The sequence below is a fragment of the Thermobia domestica genome, chromosome 12 (genome assembly GCF_964235325.1).
Source record: "Thermobia domestica chromosome 12, izTheDome1.hap1.1, whole genome shotgun sequence".
Classification (NCBI taxonomy): Eukaryota; Metazoa; Arthropoda; class Insecta; order Zygentoma; family Lepismatidae; genus Thermobia; species Thermobia domestica.
The window spans coordinates 12,283,286-12,302,501 of NC_137465.1; the positions used below are offsets into that span (position 1 = coordinate 12,283,286).

The window sequence follows — 19,216 nt, forward strand, 5'->3', positions numbered from 1 at the left end:
TGCATTTGGAGAACAAAGGATTGTTACTGCTCAGTGGTACCCCACTGTTTGCCTAACAAAAGTGTTCCATAAGCTTCGGGAACGGCGTCCAAGAACTGGATTGCGTGGGATCCTGCTTCAACATGACACACGGCCAACATCACAATTCAGTTTTTAGAATCTACGGAGGTTAAACATGACTCATCCGCCGTATAGCCCTGACCTGGCCCCGTGTGATTTCTTTCTGTTCCCCAGGATCAAAGATCGCATGTGTGGGAAGAGATTTTGCAGCCCTGAAGAAGCTGTAGTGGCTTACGAGAATGAACTTTCAACATTTCAAGAAAAAGTCTGGCAATACTGCTTCCAAAAGTGGTTTCCGAGGATGCAAAAGTGTGTACACTATAATGGTGAATACTTTGAGAAAATGTAAGTGTTAAATTGATTTTAAATATGTAAGCTATTTCACATCTCAAAACTTTCGTAGTGACCCTCGTATACGAAGAAGAAATGATAAATATTAAGGAAATACAAAGTTTTAAAGGAATAAAAATCGTTTAATTTTTGCAGTAATTATCGAAGTGCATTTATTGACAAGTGAATAGTGCATAATATTATAAATAGTAATAGCTATACAACCTAATTAACGAACCTGGGCAATATATAGCTGAAATGTGGTTATAAGGTCAACTGCCAACTTGAACTCAAAACAGAAAAGGACAAAAATGATGTCTTTCTCAGGCCAGTAGCTAGGGTGTGGCTCACGTAGGTAAATACAAGGTGTCTCAAAAGTCCCCTGACTTACGGTAACTGTTATTATCAGAGTTGCAACAAAATGTAAGAGGAAAAAACATCTCTAAATATGATGTTTTCAATCTAAAGTGAAGGATTTTTTTTTTTTTTAAATCAGACTAGCCATTTGGGCTGTACACTCTTTATGCGTCCAATGTTAAATGAAAATGCAAGGTTGCGATTAACCTGGACTCACAACATAAGTGAATGAAGTTACTGTTTGAAATCGTGGCTGGCCATCGACACGTTATCGAAAAAGACAGTAACTTCATTCACTTACGTTGTGGATCCAGGTAAATGGCAACTTGCGTTTTCATTTAACATTGGGCATGTAAAGAGTGCACAGCCCAAATGGCTCGTCCATTTAAAAAAAAAAAAAAATAGATTGGGAACATCTTATTTGGAAATGGTTTTACCTCTAACATTTTGTTGTAACTCTAATAATAACAGAGTTACCTTATGTCAGGAGACACCCTGTATATGTTCAAAAAAAAAAAAAAAATAAGTAGTCAAGAATGTAAAATGAAGTAAAGTTACCCCCTCCAAAAATTATCTTAAGTGTTCTGACCTGTTCCTGCTCTTCGCTCGTCCCAACCCTAACAACGAATTGTATTAGTGCTTCAAATCGTCATTAAATGCACTTTTTGTTGAGTGAATCTTGTTCTTTCACAGTGTCGTCCTTGTATGCAGTAGAGATTCGAATTTTTGCTACTGGAAAAAAGTAAAAAGTAGTAGTGGGGACTAAGTTAAAAAAAAAAACTTTAAACATTATGAACCCATAGTGTACAATTTTGTATTACATCCTTTCTTTCCCCTTCGAGCGTATGGACACCTACACAAATCCTAACGCTTAATTGTAATGCGAGACTGGTCTTGTACATAAGATGATACTTTTCCCTTCTCTTCGCGTGCATCGGCCAAAGTTCCACTTTTTCTTTCAACTCTCCCCTTCCCCATCCTTTGACTCCTTTGCCACCACATTAAGGAGAAAAAAAAGCATCATCAAAGCATCGTCGCGGAAGAACATAAGCATCGGCAATAAGATGGATACAATGGCCTCTTACCTTCTTACCCATAATTCTCGACGACGCTCTCTCTCTCCCACAATGTGTGTGTGTATGTGTGTAGAGTGCCACTCTCTTTTCCTTCCTTTTTTTTCTTTAAAACCCAAAAGAATCATAAGATGGTTCTTTCCCATACATACATAAGTTCCCCCTTTCATATTTTTCAGTCTGCCTCCCACCAAATACACAACGTCATCTCCACTTTATCGTGACGTCACCTTTGAAAGGCAAAATGTAGGTATAAAGGCGTCCGAAAGAGATCGTGTGCCACAGTTCGCACCTCTTCCTTCCCCAAGGAACAAGTTGGGATTGTGATACATCATGAGGACCTTTGCACTGGTAAGGTTGATGTTCGTCAAAAATTCTTTTGCGGTGGGATTATCTGTTGCTCTTTTGCGCTTTCTATACACGGCGAAAGTTGCTTTTAAGACATCAACCTACGAAAGTCATAATGCTTCTTTAGACGTCTTAAAATTTTGTGTTTTGATGTTGTATCATGGAAACCACAAAATAATTCGCGAGTTGAAACAAGTGACGATTGTTGTTTGGCTTGACGCGAGTGATATTTTATAATCCAAAGGCTTTTTATAGCAAGAACGGACATTCAACACACGCCAAGAAATATCAGCGCTTAAGTGTTGTAGTGGTTCAGTTTACAAAACGCAAAATTTGCGAATATTTTCCTCTGTAAAGCGTAGGAAAGAAGTGAATTGGTGTAAGTGAGCCAGTGGAATCCATTGCAAATTTGTGTTATTTTTTAAAAAAGAAAAACAAAAAATACAGTGAAGAAAAGAGGCAGAGCTATGAAAAAAACAGCAAGAAAACTTCGTAATCTGTCAGATGGAATAAAGTCACTAGAGGTTAAATGAGTTTTTAAAAAATGCAAGTGATTTTTGTCATCCTGTAATTCTCAATTTAAGAACAGTTCTTAATGACGTATCTTTCTGTACACTTTTTTCAATGTTAAAAATGGAAATACTATCAATATGACCCACTAAATTCGGCTCAAATAGGAAAAAGTGTACATAGGTGTTGAAAATGAACAATTTTTCATCAAATATTCGAAAGTTGAAAAAATGTTCACTTTCAAACAACTATGTTTTTCTGATTGAGGCAAATTTAATCGAAGCCACATTGATAAAAAGTTTACTTGTTTCTTGGAACAGATATTCTTAACACTGTATTTAATATTTTAAAAAAGCATCACAGCATCTGACAGATATATTTTTTGAAAAAAAAAAAAAGTCTCTGTATCACTGTATTTTTCTTAAATTTTAACACAAAGTGCGAAGGATATCCACTTGTTAATTTACACCAATACTTCATACAGAAGCAAAGTAAGATTATCTTATTCACTCTGTTCACTTCAACAGAAGAAGATAATATATAATTCAGAGATGAATACATATTTTTCCGTTTACAGATATTTGAAAGGAATTTGTGTTTGAGCGATATTGAGTTCCAATCACACTGAAAAACAAAATGATTTGAATCAGTATCTTAAACAGTGTAGCACAATTCAAGAATGATTCCTTTGTTGAAATTGTTAGAAATAATTTTCGCAATAATCAGTAAGATTGAGTAAAATTGATTTCTAAGACAAAACATGTGAAATTCATTTCGAGTAGATAAATGTTTTTTTTTTTTTGTTTTTTTAAATAGCGATGACAACTAAAATTTGACAGTTCTTTCCTATGTTACGTTCATAATTTTATCACTTATCTGATTAAAAGTACCGTACTTTAATTGTTTGCAATTTCTTTCAAACCTCTGACTTACCTTTTTAAATACCCTTAGTTTGGCAGTTTTATTAAATTGAAAATGACTATATTCTAATTTACATTTGGCTACAGTGAATTTGAATCGAGATAGCAGAAGGAAAATTGAAATATTACCGGTACCTCTTAAGTTGATAAGCTTGTATTATCAGAAACTTATACTCAAAAATTGACATTTATTCAGACATATTTTTTTCGGAACATGTAAAAATGATCTCACAACCAAAAAGCACTACAATAACGTTAACATTCTTTGATTTACCAGCATAGAAGGTGCTGATGATAAATAAGTTTACGAATTCAGATTTTATTACTTCAGAAGGATTCGTTTTTCACGTTTCCCTTAAAATTGGTATGACTGAAGTACGTTAAGTTTTCAAAAATACGCTTTTCATATTTACTTATTTTGGGATTTATAATGGCTTATATTTTTTGAGGTTACTATTTCGAAAGTTTAAAAAAAAAAATTGATTGCTGGAAATTGAATATCGTTATTGTAAAGGTAACAATAAGAGAGAACGTTAAGAAATTCTAAGATAATGTTTTACAAACTTTTCTCCATGGCGGAGGTTTATTTTTTTTTTTAAAAGCAATTGCTATATAAGTGAATCATGAGCAAAAATTTTGTGTAAAATTCGCCATTTCATGACATTTGACTACTTACTGCAATTTATTGTAAACTTCTTAAAGTCATAGGGGACCACGATGGCTCAGTGGTAAAGCGCTTACCTCTGGTGCTTTGGTCTCTGGTTCGATCCCCGAGCAAGTAAGTTTGTGGTGGACAACATTGTGCTTGTGGGTTTACTCCCGTTTCCTCCCACTTTCTTATTCCACAAATTCTTGCATTATCATTACTCGCTTTAATCATCGTCTCCCTTGGCCTAAGGGGCATAACCGTAGGACGTAAAACTCGAAGATTTCATTTTCATTCTTTTTCTTAAACTCATTTTGTTCTATAGTCCATGAAGAGTTTTTAGCAAACTAGATGGCGTTGGTTGAATTGGGTTATGTGTGGCCAGCGTATGGGCTCTCAGCACCGTAACTTCTGCTTTTATAGATCGTAAAGAACCCAGAATCACGTACTTTAAAGATACTTATGTTCACTGTTAAGAAACAGGTGAACACTATTTTAAATCAGTAACATTTTACTAACAATTTATGCATGTTTCAGTACGGTATATTTCGGAAAATGAGTATAGTATTATTTTCGGAGATAGATAGTTAGAAATATTGTGTTCGAAAGTTAATGCGTGATTTCCGTAATTTATCCGTGAACCACCAAGACAATGTTGGTTATGGAAGTTTTAGAAACACTGCTCTACGAGAGAAATGAGCATTACCTTTCGCCCAAACTGTAACCACGAAATTTTACTTCTGAACATAAAAACTACGGATTTATAATTTTAGTGTCAACAAATCAAATTTAAATAATATTAAATTCATACACATAAATTAATATTAATGGGGCCGCGGTGACTCAGTGGTAGAGCGTTCACCTCTGGTGCATGGGGTGTCCCTGGTTCGATCCCAGTTCGAGCCAAGTGAACCTTGTGTTGGACAAACACTGTGTGCGTGGGTTTCCTCGTGGTTCTTTCCTTTCCTCCCACTTTCTTCATTCCATCATTTCATTCATTTCTCATCATCACCGTCTCCTTTAGCCTAGCCGGTATAACCGTGGGATGTAAAAGTTAAAGATTTCATTTCATTAATTTTAACAAACTACGGAATATTTAAATAGACCTGAAGAAGATACTAGTAAATATCGAACCACCAAAATCCCTGTTTGCTTCAAAGAACAATACTTTCCCAATTAAATCATTGGACTGAAAATTCAAGATGGCGCCGGTATTCGATACCGTTAATTTCTCAAGAGTAATAATTCTACATTAATTTCTATTAGAATGAATACATAAATTTGACTTTAGGAACATAAAGTGTGGAATAAATTGTAAGTAAGGTTTATATTATATAAATCGTTATAATCTTTCAAATGTGTTAAATGTTGCGTTAATGTATGATTTTGGGTTCTTCAAGGCGTTGAATAAGTACGCATGTTTGATTTCTTTTAACTCATTGCTTTATTGGGAAAGCATTTTTGATATTTTTTTTTAATGAGCTGGAATCTTATTGATTTATTCTTTAAACCTAGTAAAATGTCCCTTAGTTTTTTAAAAATGAATTTGCATTTTATATAAATTTTATATTACTTAAATTAAATTTGATTATTAAATGGACTTATACAGGGTGTTAATAAACTCAGAATCATAAATTTAGAAGATGATTCACTATACCTATTGAAGGAAAAGGTTCTAATAAACATCGGTGGGAAAACGTCTCCTTTCAGGGTTATAAACCGCCGAAAGTGCTAAAAAGTAACGTTTTAAAACTTATGGGGCTCTCGCAAGCGGTTCAAGAAGTTACATACGAACTAACTAATGTACACTCTAACTAAATGTCCATGTTTCGCAATCCTCTGGTACCCTCGCAACGAATACTCAATTAGCACTTAAAAGAGCATCCCTGTATCCGAACTTGCTTTATAGAATTCGTTACACCGATACCGACGGATTGTGAAACATGAATATTTAAATAGAACATGTGGTGATTCTTCTGTAAAACCTTGAACCGCTTGAGAGATGTCGCATAATTTTCAAGTCATCTCGTTTGTAAATCGTATATTTCGCATTTTCCATGTGTTTTTTTTTTTTTTAATTCTGAAAGCCCCGTTTACTGGCCCATGTTAACTATAACTTTTTATTTAATTTAATGTAAGGATTTTCCTCCTAAATTTACGGCATAAAGTTCCATTAACACCCTGTATATTACACATTTTAATTTTCACTAGATAAGATACATTTAAGGGAACACCTTAGTCTAGTGGATAAAGCGTTCGATTCATGTCCATGTGGTCCTGGGTTCGATTCTCGGCTGGTGCTTCCCAATTTTCGGCGTCTACCCAACGTCGTGAGGCAAACTGGGAAGTCACATGAAAACAAGGCGTGACTGCCACTAGGTCTAGAAAGAGGCAGGGTGTTGACCACGTACTGGACGTAGTTCAGCCCGTCACTAACAGATGGCGTTGGAGCAGGCTTAGGCTCAAAAATGGACTGTTACGCTAAGTGGTTTGGCTTAGTTTAAGGTACATTTAAACTTGAAAACAAACTAAATAGAATTAAATCCCAGTTGATTTATATACATATATCAGTGGGCTAAAACAGTGGCGGATCTAGAAGATGAAAACTAGGGAGGGCCAGCCAGAACCCAGACTATGATACAGGTATATCATTAATTTACTATAAACTTCCAAAAAAAAAAAAAATAAATATTACTACGGCTTAAATTATTTTTGTTAAGCAAAAAAGAAAAACTGTGGGGCCCCCAAAAATGGCGTTAGTATTCAACATTATTAATTACATTATTTTACTGATTTGGAGGTAATGTTTTACAGAAGAAGCAGTTCCATATTACTTTCCCCGTTATATCGTTCCTGCAGTCAACGGAAACTCCTTGTGAATTCCTTGACACTAAAAGAAATGCACATGACATTGACATTCTGCCTCCCCTGAAAACGGAGAGCAAACGTAACGTAATTTCACTCCTTGCACTTGCTGGTCTTTCACTGTTGCTGTTGCAGTCATTTCCGCTAAGAAAAGTGCGCGTGGATGCAACCTTCTGTGCATTTTCTTTTTCTTTTTTTCTTTTTACTAAAATGAAGTAGGTTTTTTACTAGTAACAAAAAATTTTTAAAAAAAGAAAGGATGAAACAGATACGTAACCGTTCCTTGAACGTCAAAGAAAAACATTTTTTTTTTAAAAAAAAGAAAGATCAAATACATCCGGGAATTGTCTATTATTATTGTGCATTCTTCGCTAAATCAGTACTCGCATTCAAATTAAGAAACCGCAAAAAATAACATTTGCAACGTAACTCTTTTGTTTTTACCTTGTACTTGCAGGTAGTAACGCATTAGTAGGTAATACATTTAAATGCAGTATTGTGTGTGCTTTTTATAAGGATTTCTTTGTGCACCTGTCGTCACGTGTTCATGATAAATTCATTACGGAACGTTGAAGCTGGCGTGAAAACAATGTTACACGCTGACACATACGGAAACAAACCAGAATCATAAATAACAGTGACACTAAAATACTGGAATAACATTTAAAAGTTTTTTTTGAGTATCGTAAGAGTGAACTTCGAAAATTGATAGCACTCTTGCTTTGTAATCGCAAAGTTCTGGGTTCGATCTCGCGGTCTAGTAGTTTCCATAGTTACCCTTAGTTCCACAATTTGAATTCTGGGTTGCTATCTTAAACTTCTCTTTAAGAGACCCCTTCGCGGTAAAATTAAAATACCGCTAATTTTACAGTAATTATGTGATACCTTCAAATAGATAAAAGATAATCGAAAAGTGGAACAAGAGCTCACTAAACAATATTATTTTAAATGAGATACCGTTATCACAGCTCACTTATCTGCTTTCGATTTCCAGCCATTTAGAAAATAGACATTTATTTTCGCATTTCTAAATGGCTGCAAACGGAAAGCTACTAGGGGACTCATGATAATGGTACCTCATGCAAAATGATATTGTCTAGGGCCCTCTTTTTCCACATTTCGATTATATTTTATCTATTTTAAGATATCACATAATTACTGTAAAATTAGCGGTCTTTTAATTTCGCAGTGATTAGGCCTCTTAATGTCCAATCTTTTGCTTCTTCTTTTAACGGATGTTTTAATATATCTATAATGGCTTCAGCAGCTCCATCTGGAACTCTATTTATAAATAAATAAATAAATAAATGAGCAAGCGTTTTGAAATTGTATTTGAAAATAAAGGTGGCAAGAGGTATAAGCAAGGACAGTCTCCAAATATGTACAGTTAACATTCTTCCTCTAAAATCTAAAAATATCATAGACTTGAACCAATCGGCCAGATATTCTGCCTAGGTGTTTTTAAGTTTTCTTCGATCCTGCAGACGAATACCGAGAATGTAACTATAAACTAAATCCTTGTTGTAATTTCCAATATATATATATATATATATATATATATATATATATATATATATCTGCCACTTCCTATTGTTAATATGCAGTGTAAAATGGAGCTACACTAGCTTTAAAGAAAATTGAGCAAATACACATCTATATGAAATATATGCTATAGCGAAAGTTGCCAATTTAAATTAGTGTGTGATCTACCTTAACCCCTTACCGCATGCCGTGCCATGTATGGCACATACCCTTTTTTCACTTTAGCTTTTTTGTGATTTAACAAAGGCACCAAATGACTGTTTTGTCTGCTGTGTGAGATATTGACGTGTATGAATAAGAGATTTTGGTGTCATCTGGTATGTTCTTTGTGAGCTGTAAGTGTGTCATATATGGCACTTACTTATTTCTCGTCGGAATTAAGTGAAAAATCTAAAATTCAAGTTTTAATTCATTTTTCAAGTTCCCATATGAGGATTTCCAATACTGATTATTTTTTTCTCAAAAAAAATCATGCAGAAAGGGAGTTAAATATTTGGCCCAATGATTTAAATATTATAGTTAGTCAAATTAAAGATTAATAATATTCACTTTCTTGCTTGTGAATAGCTGAAAAGTTTGCGGGAGTTCATTGGTGCATGTCGTCCCGAACTCGATTCGCGGTAGAGGAATATAATATTTGACATTAACCAAGCATTGTAAAACAATTGGGATCCACTTTTTTAAAATTTCTTTTGAACTACGAAATAGCAAACTTTGATATATGATTATGAGTTGATGCACTGACTACGTGTTACTTAGTTGAACATAATCTGTCGTGAAACCGGTATTATTTATCCAATTGGTTATTTTAATATCAAAATCTGAATTAAAAATGGACAAAAATAATGAGTTTAGTATAATGTATACCCTATTGATAAGTAAATTGGAAAAACGTGGACTGAAAGTATTTGAGAACAAGATCCTGAGACGAATATTCGGACCCAAGAGGGACGGGAATGGGGAATTGCAGAAACTTCATAACGAAGAACTGCATAATTTATGCCGTTGGGGTCATCAAGTCTAGGAGGCTCAAGTGGACAGATCATGTAGCCAGAATGGAAGAAAGTATGAACAATTTGAAAGTTTCAACTGGAAATCCAATCGGAAGAGGACCATTAGGAAGACCTTGATGCAGAAGGAAGGGCAATATTAAGATGGATCTCGCAAAAACAGCAATACAAAATAGAAATTGGACAAAGTTGGATAAGGACAGAAGTCAGTGGAGAGCTTTTGGGAACGCGACATTGAACCTCCGGGTTCCATAGGCCATAGAGAGAGAGATTTAGAGAGTTGTTTCATTTCCGAAGTGAAAGAGAGAAAAAAACATGACACAATAAATGAAAAAGAAAAGAACTAACTATGGTTTATGGAACCTGGAGGTTCAATGCCGCGTTCACAAAAACTCTCCACTGACTTCTATCCTTAGCCAACTGCATCCAGTTTCTACTTTGTATTCCAATCTCTGTGAGATCCATCTTAATATTGTCCTCCCATCTGCGCCTAGGTCTTCCTAATGGTCGTTTTCCGATTGGTCTTCCAGTTAAGACTTTGAAAGTGTTTCTAATTTCTTCCATCCTGACTACATGACCTGCCGACATGAGCCTCCTAGACTTATTGACCCTAACAATGTTTGGTAAACTGTATGAATTATGTAGTTTCTCATTATGAAGTTTCCGCCATTCCCCATTCTCGTTCCTCTTGGGTCCGAATATTTGTCTCAGGATCTTGTTTTCAAATACTTTCAGTCTACGTTCTTCCATCAGAGTAAGTGACCATGTTTCGCAACCATACAGAACAACAGGCATGATTATCGTTTTATATATTTTAAGCTTCAAATTTCTCGACAGAATTCGCGATGACAAGAGATTTTGAACATTATAATAGTAATACGAATTCCTTGCTTTTAGTCGACATTTAATTTCTTCGTGTATATGGTTTTCGTTTGTTAATATTGATCCTTGATATTTGAGAGTATCCACTTTATCAAAAGTATTATTTGATATTTTAATGCACCCATAATTTGCCGTATTTCGATCCCGACGAATTGCCATGTATTTAGTTTTCTCTGCATTTACTTCTAAACCCATGTCCCTGCAAGCGTTTAATAAGATCTCTGCATTTCTTTCTATTGTTCTATCATACCCTATTAAATTTACATCATCAGCATACGCCATAACCTGGTGAATACCATTCAACTCTAGGCCCTGGTTGTTATCTTTGATTTTCCTTATAGCGTATTCCAGGACAAAGTTAAATAATAATGGCAACAATGCAACTCCTTGTTTGAGGCCGTTCTCGACGTGGAAGCTCGTAGACAAAAATTTTCCTACTCGGACTTTATTTTGAGATTCCTTTAAACATATCTTAATTAATCTAATTAGCTTTTTTGCTATTCCGAATTCTGTAAGAATGTTGTACGTACAATGTTTCTCTCCTAACCGAGTCGTAAGCCTTTCTAAAATCAATAAATAATTGATGTACCAGGGTATTCCCACTTCTTTTCGAGTATTTGTCGAGTGGTAAATATTTGGTCGACAGTTGATCGGTTTCATCTAAATCCGCACTGATAATCTCCAATAATTTCATCTGTGTAAGGGTCGATCTTGCTAATAGAATATTTGAAAGTATTTTATAGGATGTTGACAGAAGAGCAATGCCTCGATAATTATTACAGTAAGTTTTGTCGCCTTTCTTGTAAATTAAAATAATGATTGATTCTTTCCACTCTTGTGGCAATTCTTCCTTTTTGCAGGGAAGGAGAATGAGTTTGTGTATCTTGTTCCACAATTTTCACCTCTAGCTAAAATTAACTCAGTTTGAATTTCGCCTACACCCGGAGATTTGTGTTTCTTTAATTTCTTTATAGCGATTTCTACTTCTATAATATACGATTCTGCGGTGTGTATTTTCCTTTCTCCATTAGTTTTTGGCTGCGTGTTAAGCAAATCGTCAAAGAAATCTTTCCATCTGTTTAAGATGCTATCCGTATCAGTGAGAACTGTTCCGTCAGCTTTCTTTTTGTGTAGTTATTTCGTTCGGATTTTGTAGCCAAAGTAATTTTGCCTGTTTTCTCTTCTTTGCTAGTTTTATGCATTCGTGGTCGAACCATAGTTTGTTCCTACGTATTTTCAAATGTCCCATTTTTCTTTTGCTGAAATTTTAACGCTATCTCTAATTTTAAATCAAGCATCCTCAACACCAGTGCACTCCGAATCTTCTAAAACCGAGAATCTACTCCAAACTTCAATCTGGTATTCCTCTCTTACCTGGCTCTCTTCTAATTTCTTTAAATTAAATCTCTCCGTTTTCGGACATTGAATATTTCCTTTATTCAACGATAATCTCTCTCTTATTATAGCTGCAACCAGGTAGTGATCAGTGTACAATCAGCCCCTCTAAACGACCGAACATCAATTATGCTAAATTGTCTTCTTCTATCTACTAAAACGTGATTAATTTGATTATGTGTTTTTCCGTCTGGTGATGTCCAAGTGTATTTATGAACGTCGCGATGTGGGAATTTTGTACCCTTCACAATAAGGTTTGTGGCACGAGTCTAACACAGTTGTCATTACTTTCCTCATGCAGACTTTCGTTCCTTATGTCATTTTCAATAAGTGAAAGATGGAAAGGATTGGACGACACAATATGGAGGATCTTGATATTTTCAGGAAAAGACTTCTTTCTCACCATAAGTTGGTGGGCAACATGGAAATTTTGAAACTTTTCTCTCGCTTGGGAGAGCTGTGACTCCCCACGACGCTGAGTGTACGTCGAAAATTGGGGAAGCACCGGCCGGGAATCAAACCCGGGACCACACGAACATGAATCCAACGCTTTAACCACTAGATTACAGTTTCCTCTGCAGCTACAGTTAGCCATAGTTACCTAAAAGGAAGAAAGAAAAGAAAAGAAAATTGAAAAAAGTACAATTAGTTGCAATAAACAGCTGCAATAGAATTAGTTGCAATAGACAGCTCTAATAGAATTAGTTGCATTACGACGAACTAACGTTCGTAATCATGAGTTTGTAAAAGATGCATCCCTAATTTTTCCTTCCCTAAATTTAGTTTCCATAGAATTTAACAGCGGCGTAGCGTGCTTGGAAGCTTTTGAAGCACCGCTTCTCCTGGCTAAACAAGATAATTCATTAAAGTAAATAATACAATAACAATTTAACAAGAATGCAGAGTTTTAAGAGTGATGCACTAAAAATAACATGTTTCTCTAAATAAGAAACAACGCTATACAACTGGTAGTAAATATAAATATTTGCAATATTGAAAGTAAACTGTAGGCTTTAAAAAAAAATGATTTAGGTCTTTTCAATTCTTTATTCTCCGTATTTCAGATTTACAATTAATTTAATGTTTTGGTCATTATATTAAAAATCTGGTTTGATATCCAAGAAAGCTATCATGTTAAGCATTAAATCCACTCTAAACGCTTACAGTTCAATGCGTAAAAATCAAAGGTGTTAAACAGCAAACAAGCAAAGCATATATAGAAGTTTGGTCGATGAAAGCGAGGCATATCTAACAGGCTACCTATAAACTTCGATAAAATGTCAAGACTTTTCATAAGCCTTCAATATCATATGTAATAATATTTAATGTTCTATCGCTTATCAAAGTTACTGATTCATTATAATCCATATATATATATATATATATATATATATATATATATATATATATATATATATATATATATATATATATATATATATATATATATATATATTGTACGTGATCACCACATGTTTCACTGCACACCAACACCAACAGCAAAATAATAATGGCACAAAAGTCACTTATCTCCGCAACACTGAGAAAGAGAAACAAAATGTGATACATAGATGTTATGTTAGAGTACATTCCTCCATCTTGACCTTTTGAAATTAGTTTAGCTCTGATAAACTGCTGACAATTCTTTCGATAAAAACGGACAAGAATGCTTCTTACCAGCTCTGAATGTGCTTGCTTCACTTTGTTAGTGTGGCAGATAACACACGATAAAAACTAGTTCATTACTTTTTTTTTATTCATATTTATCAAAATCAAGATTTTAATATCTCAAATCTACTTCATTCAGATTTATATTTGAAGAACAAACATCACATTAGGTGTAGATTAAGAATACGGGGCCCGCATTATAAAATCACTTTTCTTACATTAAATAGTACCCAAATACATTCTAGAGCGTTGATTTCTTAGTGCATACTCAAATAATTACGTATAGGTTGCTCAGATTATATTTAATAATAGGTCAAAGTTGCGGTTATATATTATTTTAATACTTAATATTCTTGTTACACATTTAACTCTATAATTAGCTTAGATTATTAAGCTTCAGCTCGTCTCTAACAATGTTACTAAATTATGTTTAAAAAAATTTTATTTGTTCTGCCTTTTTATGTACAAAATAATTAATACTTCCTATAGAAAGAATACACGTCGAGGATTTTTTGTGTATCTTAATATATGTAATGTCTTTATTGATATTCTGACGTTAATTATGTTTTGGGCTCATAATTCGTGTGTGAAAGTCAAAGAATATCTACAGATTTTATCAGGAGAAAGTTGAAATAAATGTATTTTCTGATTGGAAGAGATTACCGTACTTTTTTGTAACTCAATGCCATTGACCGGTTAATTTTTTCTTCTTCGCCTAACGATCCTCCTCAATAAAAGTTCAATTTAGAATAAGAATCGTGATGAGGATATAAAATACTTGTTGAATCAAATTAGTAGTCTTGTTTCAAATGTCATGAACAAAAGCTTGTTTTAAAATATATTGATCTTGAACTTGATTACTGGCGTGAAAATGTCTTTAATGAACAACTTAATACACATTCTAATATGATTTGCATGCCTTAGTTATTTACTTGTTAAGTGGGAGATAGTGGATGACTTTTGTTCTTTCATACCGTGCCAAGGCCCCTTTTCTTCCTAGCTCCTTTGTGGATGTATGGTTAGCCTTCGTGTGTTCGGCGTTAGAAGGTTGGGTTCGATTTCCGTGGGAGCTAATGTTCGGATATAAACAGTAGTTCCATGTCTCATATAGCCTCAGTGATGAAAGATCACTAAATTATAACGTAACTAATTAACTAACTCTTTCCTTCCCAGAATGTCTGAATAGTGACATTTGGACAAGGATCGTATTCTATATATATAAAAATGAAAGTGAGTCTGTTTATGACTTCAAATCTCTTGAACCACGAGACCGATCTCGATCAAATTTTTAATATGGATGAGGTTCGAGCCTAGGATGGTTTTTGTCATTTCACTTTAACGGTACAACGTAGGGGGAGGAGAGGGGGAGATATATATATAAACATAAATAAAACCTAATAACTCTTGAATCTCGATCAAATTTTCAACATAGATAAGTTTCGGGCCTGGGATGTTTTTATTACTTCACTTTGACGGTGCAACTTAGAGGATGGGGATATTTAAACATGATCGAAAATGATCGATATTATTGCCGAATATATAGCTTTCAGGGTCGCTGAGATGAACAGTCACATTTCCGATGCCGAATTCCAAGTCCGAATTCACCCCTTTATGTCCAAACTGATACGTATTCTCCCTGTGCGAAGAACGCGTATTCTGGTACTAACATTTATAGAATATAACCGGGTTCTTTTGGGAGGTTCCAGATTCTATTCTCGGTGTGAATTTTTTCCTCGAGTTGTGGTTCGGATTCTACTTAGCTTGTCCATTTGTATATAACATCGGTATTGAAAAGGATTGTTAAAACTTTGACTAAAAAATGCATTACTATTAGATTGGTTAAACATAGTTAAGGATACATATGTAGGATTGATATATAACCAGAATTATGTCCAAATCTATTATGAAACCAAAAGGAAATCAGAACTCACAAGATTTATAATGTTCCTCTTTTGCTCTCTTTATTTTATTTTACTTTATTTTATTTATTTTTGTGTTAGCATATGAAGCTTTACTTCAAGTTTAACTTATGAAGCTTCACATGGAGCTTCTTTCTCTGAGTAAACAGAATGAATGAGTTGAGTTGATTTTGAGTTTAACATCCTGTTCAGCAGCGAGGCTATATGAGACGTGGACCTACTGATTAACGTGGAATCCGAACTACATGAGCTCCCGCCGGGAGTCGAACCCGGGTCTCCCACGCCAAGGCGAGTACGCTAACCGCTTAGCCACGAAGGAGCTCTTAAACAGAATGAAGTATTAAGAATAATGCAGTAATATACATAATACAACAATGACTTAAGATTGGTTGGCTGATTTGTGGCTTAAGAGTCCCTTTCAGCAATGAAGCTACATGAGACATGAACCTACAGCTTAGTGTCGGATCCCAACCATATAAGCTCCCACCGAGGAAATAATGACTTCCAAGATTTCTTAAAATTTGTGAAACGAATAATTAGTAGTCAAGCTGGGAATGATGTAAAGAAGTTTACTTTTAGATAAATTGAAATAATGAACAAAACATAAACGCATGCTAAGATTTTTAAGGTGGAAACAGACTTTTAAATCTCTTGGTATGTCTATTTTGAGAGTTCTTTTTTTTATGCTAAAATACATGTATATCAGCGGCGTAGTGTGCATGAAAGCTGTGGAAGTAAACAGAAAAACGCATTAATACAGCTAACACAACCATGGTTTAAAAACAACGCATTATATATTTAGAGTAATGCATTAAACGTAACAAGTTCTTCCAAAGTGAAACCACGCAGATATATATTTGTATGGATACTCCATTATTTATTATTTAAAAAAAAATCAGAAGTATGTTTTACACGAAGTTCACAGTTTACTGGTATATATGATTATATGTACATGTTTTGTTGTTGATATGTTTTCTATTAAAGCATACTTAGGATGTATGTGTTTTCTTTTCATTGCAGTGCATGGTCGCCGCCGTATTAGGCGCGGTCTACGCTGAACCTCCAGCAGGTGGCGGATACAGCTACAGCCGACCATCTGGAGGAGGAGGAGGAGGATTCGGAGGAGGATTCTCTAGCGGCGGTGGTGGTGGATACTCTGGAGGTGGTGGCGGATACTCCGGAGGTGGCGGTTACTCTGGCGGTGGCGGCGGCGGATACTCCAGCGGCGGCGGCGGCGGATTCTCCGACAACGAAGGCGCCAACATTGACGCCAACTTGTTGGAACAAGTTCGTCAAATCATTGCCAGAGAAGAGTCAAGCTCCGGTGGTTCCAGTTTTGGTGGTGGCGGCGGTGGTGGTGGATATCCATCTTCCAGCTACGGTGCTCCACCATCCTCTAGCTACGGTGCTCCACCATCTTCCAGCTACGGTGCTCCATCAGGCGGCGGTCCAGTTGACATCAGTTTAGAGGGAGTTCGTCAGTCCATTCAAGTCGCACAGTTTTCACAAAGCATGAGAGGACCATCTAGCTCATACGGTGCCCCTTCAAGCACATACGGCGCTCCTAGTGGTGGATTTGGCGGTGGATTTTCATCAGGCGGCGGCGGCGGCGGATTCTCATCTGGCGGTATTTCATCCTCCTACGGTGCTCCGAGTGCGCCATCCAGCTCGTACGGTGCTCCGTTTTAAGTGAGAATGAGGAATATCGAATGATACAGTGGCAATTACGAAGAAACTCTTAAATAAGTGTAAATATCGCGAGAAGAGGTCAAACTGTCAATTGACTTTATTATTAATATCGATGTGTATAATGTCATATCGTTGAACACAAAACGACGACGGAGTAATTATTGCAGGGTTCGAATAAGCGTAAACCCACGGACCACCTTAACAATGACCAACCGGATAAGGTCGAAGATAAACAACGAACACGATACAAAGATTTTTGAAAAAAACGGGTCTGTTAACTTGTCGAAACTTTATCTGTATTATTTTTTTTATCTTTTATATATAAATATATATATACACATATGACGGTATTGATATACCTTCTTATTGTATGTATGTCTTTCTATTTGTATAGCTTTTTGTACGAAAACGAGAAATAAAATAATAAAAAAAAAGTTCATTATATTTTGACTTTTCGTTTCTTTCATTATATATTGTTATCAAACCTCTGATATGAAGAGTTGCAAGTTCGATCCCCGGTCAAGTGAGATCATAGTAAACATCATATTAATATTTTTACCTGTTACTTCTCATTTGCACACGTTGCCAATTCTGTCAGTAACATTACTTTGCATTATTATCCATACGCTTTTAGTTTAAACAATACAGAAACGTAGAATGTTTAAAAGTTTGGATATCATGTAAAGAAGTATTGACAAACTTGATAAATTCGATACTATCAGGACTTCTGATTCAGGAGTCGGTTATCAAAATGGCAACATGTGATGTGAAAGTTGTTTCTATAGCCTATGTCAAAGATCCATGGTCATGGTACCTATCATCATAGCGTTGTCACACCTTTTCTAACCCACTTCAAAATTTTAAGTTCAACAATTATTCTTCGAAAATAAATATTCAGTAGAGGGCTAATCACTGCGAAATTAAAATACCGCTAATTTTACAGTAATTATACGATATCTTCAAATAGATAAAAGATAATCGAAAAGTGGAACAAGAGCTCGCCAGACGATGTTATTTTACATGAGATACCGTTATCACGACTCACTTTTCTGCTTTCAATTTCCAGCCTTTTAGAAAATCGGCATTTATTTTCGCGTTTATAAATAGCTACAAAGGGAAAGCTCCTGATAACGGTATCTCATGTAAAATAATATTGTCTATTGCACTCTTGTTGTCTTTTCGATTATCTTTTATATATTTGAAGATATCATAATTACTGTAAAGTTAGCGGTATTTTAATTTCGCCGTGATGGGGCCTCTTAATACAAGCATGCAGAAAGAAAAATTCGTCAGTTTCTCAACAGTGCCTTTTAAATTAGTTTTTCGTTAAATTAATTAATTTCAAAATCAGAAATATGTATATTTGAAGATAAGGATAAATTAGAGTCATTATTTGTTTCACTTCCAGACTTCCAACCATAAAATGGAATGTAAGGTTAACCGAAACTATTGGTCTGAATTTTCTACGAATCAATAACTGAATTAATAGCGTTGATTAAATAATTGAATCGTTGAAACTGTAACAGAAGTTATTAGCAACACACATTAGCAGATTTTGTTTCTAAAATGGTATTAAGCATAAAACTATAATGGAAAAGAGAAACGCTATATACTACAAAAATCATCTATTTAAAAACTACATATTAATAAATTCTCTATTTAAGCTAAATACTTGTATTTAAAGATTATATTAATAAATTCATGGTTTGTTTGTACATAAATTTATCGTGCTGTCGGTGTTAATTAACATTAGACGTTTTTTTAAATATGCCTTCAAGAATTTTAATGGTTGAAGCCAGTGGCATACAAATAATCTCATCAACGGGGGGCGAAGAGGAGATGTTTACATTGCTTCAGAATATGCGAGATTTCTTATTCATATCTTAGTATAGCAAATTTATATTCTTTTATAATATCTTCTAGAAATGAGTTGGTTAAAACCTCCCCCTTTGCGTACTCCATTGGTTGAAATAATCTTTTCTCCAGTATTTGTTTCGGAATT

The 19,216-nt window shown here is 34.8% G+C and overlaps 1 protein-coding gene across 1 annotated transcript; it reads left to right on the forward strand.

Moving 5' to 3' along the window:
- Positions 1–2,016: 2,016 nt before the first annotated feature.
- On the forward strand, positions 2,017–17,658 carry LOC145666344 (uncharacterized). The gene is made up of 2 exons (XM_081733471.1): positions 2,017–2,171; positions 16,546–17,658. The coding sequence occupies exons 1-2, from the start codon at positions 2,154–2,156 to the stop codon at positions 17,212–17,214; spliced, it is 687 nt and encodes a 228-aa protein (XP_081589597.1). The 5' UTR covers positions 2,017–2,153; the 3' UTR covers positions 17,215–17,658.
- The last annotated feature ends 1,558 nt before the right edge of the window (positions 17,659–19,216 follow it).